Below are 9890 nucleotides of genomic sequence, written 5' to 3' on the forward strand. Positions count from 1 at the left end.
GTAGATTTAAAATAAAAACAAAACAAAACACATAATGAGAGACTTAGAGCTATTTGTTTTTTCTTGTTTAAAAAATAATTATTCATCAAGAAATTCCATATGAAGCTTATAAATATAAAAATAAAAAATTTCACATCATTTAACTACTAAAACGAAAAAAAAGGATACAATAGTAATTTCAAATAAGCAAAATTGAACCTTAAAAGATGGAAGTTGGAATGAAGAGCGGGGCTAGAGGGTTGTCAGCTAGTTACAACTCATTCCGAAGGAATGAAGCAGTATGACGTCCCAATTGCTTTGATAAGCCAACGGGCTCTACACAAACATGTGCAAAGAAGTTGCACTCTACCACTTATTGCCTGGAAGCGGGACCTTATCTGTATCGTCTTCCTACCTCATAGCATAATCGCTTTATTTAACGGTGTCTCCTAGGGTTATGAGTGGCATGCCAACAAGAGTCCACTAAGCCCCTTCGACATTCGAACGTGCGCCGCAACTTTACACCCTTCCAAGTCCATCCTTATTGGCCTCACATTGAGTCATAAGCCCACGCTACTTGGCTTGGCGATTTAACTTCTAACATTCGTGTATATAAAATGTGTGACAAAAGCATCTCTCACCGATGTGGGACTGATACAATCAGTTGTCAAGAGAAACCCTATTTCTTTTTTTATAAAGATTAATGGGAAGAAATCAAATTGTTTTCAACCATGGTGATTTCAAATTGTCAAAACTAAACCTCAAAACCGACATGATTATGTTCTCTCCTTCTAGTAATTTCAATATTGTACTTTCTTTAATTGACAATCATTCATCTTTACTATTTGGAGAATACAACTTGCTTCTCAAAACCTATTACTAAGGGTATGGATTATGTATTAAATAATTTCCAGTACTATAACAATAAACTATAAATAGTTCAATCTAAGTTGACCACATTTCAAGTTTTTTACTTTTGTGACTCAATCCAAAATGTAAAATAGTGAATTTTCTAGACATACATCTCGATTCTTATATGATTATAGTTTCTTTATTTTTTTGATCATTGGGTGGGGGGGCTTCGAACGTGAGACATCGTCCAACATTTGGAAGAGAAGTATAACTTGTCCATTTCAACACAAACAAACTTGATAAATGATGAACTTGTATTGATGATCGTGTGTATTCAAGCACTTTGTATTCATTAATCATTGTAAAAATGTAAATGAAGCACTTCGGTTTTTTGTTTTTTTATTTTTTATTTTTGGGTAAATAGGTTAAACTACACAAATGTTTCAAGTCCATTCCATGCTACCCTAATTGAGTTTTGCAACCCATCATTTGACTGTGCCTTCTAACTTCACCCACTGAGATGGATAATGGATGAAATGATGGCATCATGGAGAGAAACATATGCTAGTAACTTCTTCCTCTCAAAGTATAAAAACCTAATGTGCTTGGAGGCTACGTGATGTTTATATAGCACATAAGAAAGCCCTTCGTTCCCTCTTCCTCTTTGTGTGGTCGGCCTCGTGGTTTCATTGGAACTTTAGGCCTCGTGGTTAAGTTGTCATGTATAACTTGTGTTACAAGCCCAATATGTCCAAGCCCAGTAGACCATGAACCTCAAATAAAATTTGAAGTCCAATGCAATTTCCCCATCCAATTATTTAATTAATCTCCATTAACTTAATTAATTCATGCTCATCATCTTTAACTTCCACATTATGTATGTGATCCATTAGGTTCTAACAGGTGAATCCATGGGTGATTTGAATTCTTTCTTTAGCAATTGTAAATTAAAACTCCCTTTTAATTCTACCTTTTGTGAGAACAGTATTGTGGTTAATTCTCAAAGCTTTCACAAGTCTGAGTGATGTGTAGCAAAAATATCATGATTACCCAAGCCAATATAGAAAAGGTGGAGAACCTCTTCAATTGGAAGACATGTCAAGCCCATGATATGAATCCCAAGCTTAAATAATTCATACAAGTATGATTCGAATCAAGATTCTTATTCATTTCAAATCAAGATTCTTATTCATTTCGAATCAAAATTCTTATTCATACCTATTGCTTTGGCCAAAGACTTCTAAATCTATATTGAAGGTAGAGATTTCTTGTTGTACACTCACATGCCTTCATAGATTAATCGATGATCACAACCATGCCTTGAGCCATATCCATAAGATTGCATGATTTGAGATCAACAACGCTTTCATAAGATAACAGTGGAGCCTCAAGTCTAAAGACTAATTTATATTATAGCAACTTAGAGATCTTGTTTGACATGTAACTAAAACTTTCCATACAATCCTTTTTTGATTATCACGTTCAATGGATTCACTCTTTAGTGAATACCCATTAATGTCACCCACACGGATGATTTGAGACCAGTCATCCTCTGAATTGAACAGATACAATGTATACTAGTCTTTATGGATATGTTAATGCCCAGTTGACAATCTTATGACCATAAACTCTTTAGGGTGTGAGTTATATGAAAAGGTTTCATGGATCTAACTTCTTTAGATCACTTATCTCATCTCACAAATGAGTTAAGTAAACTATATTTAATGAGACCATTATTCAAAACAACATTTTTCGTATTTCAATTAATAATAAAAGAAATCCACAATGTGTAATTGATATTCGATGAATACATTGGATTTGGACTTCTTCAAACGATCACACGGCCAAGGAATGAACACCTCTTGACCTCGGGTACTTCTACCTTGAAGACTAGGCTTTACAATCAATCAAGTTATTGTGTTCGGTAACGTTGGCATATTTAATGCATTGTGATGTACATAAATAACGAATTTAGTTTTCACATGTGTGGAATTAACCAAAATTAGAAAATGACTAGCCAACAAGACTATATGGTAAAGTTGCTCTATTATGATTAAGTTTTATTATTTAAAGAAATCTATCTATTTTACAATTTGATTTGGCATCATCTTGCCAAAAAAAGGGCTTTTTTTGTTTGTTTTGACAATGTGACATTATAAATTACTATAATCTAGGAGGAGGATGACTCAAACTTCGGTGCAATGGTGTCGGCACCAAGGACGATCTCATGATTTCAAAATGGGGTGAGCTAAATTTACCTGACGTACAAACCTACTAAGAAGACAGAAAACTCAATGATACGAGTGAATTTCATTGATAACAAAAAAATTCTAAAGAATCTTTGATCTCTTAGGTTTTTATGTTGATCCGACATTATAAAAGTATAACCTATTGAATAATATATTCAAGCCAACATGTCAGCAACTAATTAATTCATTAAATCTCATTGATCGATAATTCATTATTCATACAAGCAAGAGCACCAAAATTATTATCATAGTTTTCTCTATTTCATGATAATAAAAGCCTTTGACTAGTTTTCTCATAGGAACTCTATGACAAAATGAAATGGAAGTAATTCTTTTAGCTATAGTATGAAGAAAAGGAAAGCTAGTGATATGAATGGTTTTCCAAAAAATCTAAAAATAGTTGATCACGTGTTTATCAACTTAGAATTGACGTAGAGCATAATTAGTCCAAGGTAAAGTTTCCAATATTTTCAAAAGGAAAAAAAAAAGCAGCTAACTTTAATTTCACACTATGTTTACATTGTTTTTAACCTTCTAGCTAGCAGAGGTGGGCTACATGTAATTTTGATGGAAAGACAAGAAAAGTCACCTAGGCTATAGCCCAGGTTAGTACCTTTCTAGGTCCGTCCCTAGTCGGCACACTAACTTGGTCAACTAGCTTAATCCAAATTTGCAAGAGAGACTTATATTCATGTGCTCGTTTGATAGAATTTCTTAAAATCCCACCCATCTTTCCTATGTTATTTCCCCTAATTTTTCTTAATAATTTTTAAAAAAAAGTTTAATTTCTCTAATACACCGTGAAAATATGGTCAAATCTCATATTGCCCCTGAAACTCAAAGTGACTCACCTTGATCCTTAACCAATGTTTTTTGTCTCACTTTGCCCTTTACCATTAAGCCCGTTAAGTTAAAAATGCTAAGCCAAGTTTAGGAGAAGAAAAGCTGGAGCATGCCTTCATTAGTGAGTACGAGTCCGCATACCTATCATATTTGGGTTTGGGCACTCCTCTTTGTCTACGATGAAGATGAAGTTGGTTGTTGGATACATGTAGGTGGTTGTTGGAGGTGGGGGTGGCTGTGAGTGGAAGAAGTTCAGAAGAGGTGGCTGTATCTTGCTTGGGAGTGATAGTGGTGACTATTGAGTTTTGACGTAGAAGGAGGGGCGGTCTTTGGGTGGGAATTGGCTTATTGAAATTTTTTTTTCGTTAAAACAATAAAACATTTAAAAACATTATTTTTATTATTTATTGTTTATCTTAAATCATTATTTTTTAAAATAAAATATTTTATTATGTTTTTGCACACATAGCACTTATGTGGTATGTATTTTAGCAAAATAGTGGGTCTCGCTCGTGTCATGTTAGCATTTTTAACGGAGTTATTAAAAGATTTAATAGTAAGGGGCAAAGTGAGACACAAAACATCAATTCAGGGATCAAAGTGGGTCAATTTGAGATTCACAGGGCAATGTGAGATTTGACCATACTTTAAAAGGGAACTAGAGCAATTAAACCTTAAAAAAATGAACACAAAAACAAATATCATACGTTGACAACTTTGATGAAATAATGGTTTTATAAAAAATAAAAAAAATCAATAATAGCTAACATAAATAATAGAATCTTAGTTGTTAATCATATATAGACCATTGGATGTAATTTTTTTTTTACAAAATGAAAGCAAATAAGTATGCATACCAATTATATCAGAATGCATATTAGACTTAAACATACCGTTGCGCATATGTGATTATATTTAGTAAATTTAGGTTTTACCCATAAAAAAACTTTCACTTTTGGAAAAAGCCAAAGCTTTTTCAGGCTTTTTCAAAAAAGACAGAATAACCTCTCAACTTTCAAACTAAAGACATGCAAATGTAAAGGATTTCTTAGGAAATTAAAAAATAAATAAGGGTAATTTTGTCCATTTTTGCTTCTTTTAAAAATTTTCTCTCTCCTTTGGGTTTTTCCAAAGTCTCCCATTATATTTCTCTTTTATAGGCAACAAACAAATTTCATATCAAAATTAACTATTACGTAACAATTTCCGAAATGCGCAGATGTACATAAAAGAAAATTTTTAATATACATAGTTAATTTCTTTCCTTTTTACACCCAAAAAAAAAAATTGTATGGTGCGAGTTTGAGATTCATAAATATTAAAAATAAATAAATAATAAGAAGACTACTAAAACGTTTATGCGCTGTATTCTTCAATATCGCTTGTATAAGAAAAAAGTATTGAAATCACCGATAAAATAAGTAAAACTTAAATTTTATTCAATTCAATGAGATGAATTGACCATGGAATAATCTTGTGACCACATGATGGGATGTAACATGGTTGTTTGGTTGAAGCACCAATGACTTCAGTGTGAGGAAGTGCACAGAAGAGAATCCCGACCACAATTAAAAAGCTTTTCATATGCGAAGGGAAAACCAAAAGGTTGCCTCCCACGTCTTAACCGCGGTTAAAACGTAACCTGACTCTAGTTAAATAAAAAGTCACCTTTGCTTCTTCCTATCTTCTGTCCCTTCCCTGCAGTCGCCACTCTTATCTTTTTCTCTCATTTTCTTCCTCCATTAAGAAAGGGAAAGAAAATCCACTAAATTCTCTCTCTTCTGACTCTCTCTGAGCAATCAGAGGGTGCTTGAGGAGCTTCAATGCTCTCCTATTAACACATGATATCCATCAATCAGGTACCTCTCATCTTTCTGCTTTTTTATTTGAAGTACTCGTTTCATTTCTCTGTCTTCTGGTCTACAGAATTGATTATAAATATATATTTTTGTTCTCAATCTTGTGATTTTTCATTGGTTTTGATGGTTGATCTTTGTGCTGATGCTATATCTGATATGCTCCACTATCTGGTTCTTTTCTTAGTAATAGTTTTTCTCTGGGTTTTGTTTGGTGTGCCTTGTTGTTTTGTAGTTCGTTTAGGTACAGGTCCTGGTTTGCGTTTTAACCATTTTTTTTTTCTTTCTAGCTGATCTTTTTAATTTTCGTGTTACTTCTTTTAATTTTTTGTTTGTGAATTTTGGATTGGATATGTTTGGATCTGGATGGGACGGACAGCTTTGAACAACCTTCTGATCCAAAAGAGGGCTACCCTGAATTTCTGAATTTATATTAAATAATGGAAGAAAATAATAATTGAATTATGTTGTTTAGATTGGTGAAATATATGCTGTAAACCTGCGTTCTAAGCTTATAACAGTTTGTGTAAACCAAAAGGAGAAAAAAAAAAAAAAAATCAATAATATGGTTTTTATTTTTTTTATTTTTTACAAAATGAATCCGGTGATGGTGGATCTGGGGGAAGTTTTCCATGTTCTTTCTGCTTTAGTGGTCCTTTGCAGTTGCAGGGTATGTACATGTAACTTAAATTTAGTTTTTATTGTAATGATCTCATGTTTTTCGCGTCACTGATGAATTTTTTTTGGTTTTTGTTTTTTGTTCTTTTTTCTCGGTTATTCGAGAACCTTATCTTTTGTTTTGGTTCGTAACTTATTTTGTTGCTTTTAGTGATGAGGCCTATGTTCTAGGGTTTTCTTTGGGTTCTTTTAGTGTAAGAACATGGAGATCTGTTGCGTCACTTCGTTTGTTTGCATTCGTTGTTGGTTTCATGCTAATTTAATGTATGGCATGTCTAGGTGCTTCTGTCCAAGTACTTTTTCTATTTGTAATTACTCCTTATTTATGAAATATCTACTTTCCCTTGTTTTTCCTTTCATTCAATTAGAGTTAATATTGCGAGTTCAATTTACCTGATCTATGATACGTGACACTTTGGGATTGAACTGACTTATTTATAATTTATTCATTTGCAGAAGTTTGGGTTGAGTATCCTTTATTGAGAAACCTTGGCTCATAAGAAGTTTAAAGCTAATATCTGTGCGCAAGATTGGAAATCTTTTAAAGAGTTCCAGAGCGGTGGTGAAGTTGACTTGGACTGCATTTAATTGCTCAATTTTATTTTCTTATATATAATCAGGGCTGTTCTCTTTGTCGGTGCTAAATGGGGATCTTTGAAGAAATGGGTTTCTGTGGTAATCTTGATTTCCTTTCGGCTCCTCCTGGGGAAGGAGAGGCAGCTCCAGAGCATGACCCAGAGGCAACAGCAGAGGAGGATAATAGTGATGAAGAAATGGATGTTGATGAGCTTGAGAGGAGGATGTGGAGAGATCGGATGCTATTGAAGCGACTTAAAGAACAAAGTAAGGGAAAGGAAGGAGTTGACAATGCAAGGCAGCGTCAATCACAGGAACAAGCTCGGAGGAAGAAGATGTCGCGGGCACAAGATGGAATCCTGAAATATATGCTGAAAATGATGGAAGTTTGCAAAGCTCAGGGTTTTGTTTATGGGATTATCCCGGAAAAAGGAAAACCAGTGAGTGGTGCATCTGACAATCTTCGAGAGTGGTGGAAGGAAAAAGTAAGGTTTGATCGTAATGGCCCGGCTGCAATTTCCAAGTATCAGGCAGATCATTCAATCCCTGGGAAAAATGAAGACTGCAGTGCGGTGGCATCCACTCCTCACACCTTACAGGAGCTCCAAGACACAACTCTTGGTTCCCTTTTGTCAGCTTTGATGCAGCACTGTGATCCACCCCAAAGACGTTTTCCATTGGAGAAGGGTGTTGCCCCACCTTGGTGGCCTACTGGTAATGAGGAATGGTGGCCTCAATTAAATTTACCAAAGGATCAGGGTCCTCCCCCATACAAGAAGCCTCATGATTTGAAGAAGGCTTGGAAGGTGAGTGTTCTCACGGCTGTGATAAAGCACATGTCACCTGATATTTCCAAGATCCGCAAGCTTGTTCGTCAGTCTAAATGTTTGCAGGACAAAATGACTGCCAAGGAGAGTGCTACTTGGCTAGCCATTATAAACCAGGAGGAAGCTTTGGCCCGGAGGTTGTATCCTGATAGATGTCCCCCTCCATCAGCTGTTGGGAGTGGGTCTTTTACAATCAGCGGTACCAGTGATTATGATGTTGAAGGGGTGGATGATGAACAAAATGTTGAAGTAGAGGATTGCAAACCTCTTGTTAATCACTTCAATATTGGAACAGCTGGACAAAGAGAGAGGATGGTACCTCAGATTAAGGGAGAGCTGATTGAGACCAACTCAGACTTTGGTCAGAAGAGGAAGCAGCTGGCCGAAGAGCCACAGATGATGCTAAATCAGAAGATTTACACCTGTGAATACCCCCAATGCCCATATCATGATTGCCGCCTAGGCTTTCTTGACATAACTGCAAGAAACAATCACCAGTTGAATTGTGCATACCGGGGTAATTCTTCACAAGTGTTTGGAATGTCAGGCTTTCATCTTAACAACGACAAACCTGTGGGCTTCTCTCTACCCATTACTCAACCTAAGCCAGCTATTCAACAACCAGTGAACCAGACAAGTAGTTTTAATGCTTCAGGACTTGGACTAGCCGAGGATGGGCAGAAAATGATATCTCAACTGATGTCATTCTATGATAGTAATGTTCAGCAGAACAAGAACTCAAATCCTGGAAACCTCAATGTTGTCGAAGACCACAACCAGCAGCAGGTGAAATTTCAATTTCCAATGGAGGATAACTTCTATGGTCAAGGGCTGGTTATAGGACGCAACATGTCTGAACCGACCTCCTTGCCTATGCTTCATTCAGTTTTCCCATCCACAGAAATTCAGTTTGATCCGTGCAAGTTATTTGATTCTCCATATGGTAACCATCCCAATGATCCTGTCAACTTAGGTTTTGGCACTCACCTTAACTCAGTCGACTATAATGATGACTCAATGTTGAAGCAAGATGCATTTTGGATCTGATGAATTTGGGTTTTCATATATTGACTGCTCCAATATCTGAATAAGGCTGTATATTATGTTGTTTGGCGGGGGGTTGGGGGTGAATGAGGATATCCCCATACAGTTCTGGACTGAACAGGTGAAGCTTCTATTTTTAAGTTTAGCTGCTTATTATATCTGTCGGACCTTTTAGAAGAAGTTGGGGGTTCTCTTGCTGCAACTTCATCATCCAAGTATAGGTTGTCTAGTTGTTCTCAGTGCAGTATTTGGTAGGGCCAATAAAGGACTGGAAAGAAGCCAATCTAATACAAGTACTTTTGTTGAAATGTTAGAAACATTTTCTGGTTGCTAAAGTCATTGTTGGCATGTAGTTATGTAATGTATACAGAGACATCTATATATGTGGTGGTTTCATGTATCTTAGAAACATTTTGCTTGTTTCTCAACTGGTTTTCAGTTTGTGCTATCAACAATTCATTCTTGCTTTCGCAGTTTATCGGGGGAAAGCTCGAATAGAAATATCAGCACTCTTCTACTTACATAAGCAATGCCCTGTTAGGTCTGATAAAACTTCCAACTACTGATTTTTTTGCAAATTATGTGATATAAATTAGATAGGAACTTCCTCCCGTCCGGATGCGCGGCTGAGCTGAAACTGAACCTTGTTGCTTTCAAATTAACCTGGCCCCTCAAAGCCAAGTGTGCTTTTTTGTTTGGTGAATAAATGCCAAGTTTTTCAAGTTTTCCGTGGATGTTTGTTTATTTTGTCACATCTATCAGAATGGTCTTACATGTGAGGAATGGGGAAAAAAGTCAGAGAGACAGAAAACGGGTCAAAGTTGGGCAATTGTTTTTGTTTTGGTCGATGTTAGGCAAGTTCATTGAAAGTAGTCATTTTTCACCTAGTAGTGGCAACAGTGATAATTGGAGAGCAGTTGCCATTGTTGACTCTAGTCTCCCTACTTTCGATTCTTTTTGAAAGTCTATGTCAAGTCGTGTAAGCA

At 35.8% G+C, this 9890-nt stretch overlaps 1 protein-coding gene across 1 annotated transcript; it reads left to right on the forward strand.

The window, feature by feature from the left end:
• Positions 5625-9382, forward strand: LOC18786295 (ETHYLENE INSENSITIVE 3-like 1 protein). Its single transcript, XM_020556381.1, has 2 exons — positions 5625-5782; positions 6914-9382. Exon 2 carries the CDS (start codon positions 7102-7104, stop codon positions 8905-8907), a length of 1806 nt encoding a protein of 601 aa, XP_020411970.1. The 5' UTR covers positions 5625-5782; positions 6914-7101; the 3' UTR covers positions 8908-9382.

The sequence above is a fragment of the Prunus persica genome, chromosome G2 (genome assembly GCF_000346465.2).
Source record: "Prunus persica cultivar Lovell chromosome G2, Prunus_persica_NCBIv2, whole genome shotgun sequence".
Lineage (NCBI taxonomy): Eukaryota > Viridiplantae > Streptophyta > Magnoliopsida > Rosales > Rosaceae > Prunus > Prunus persica.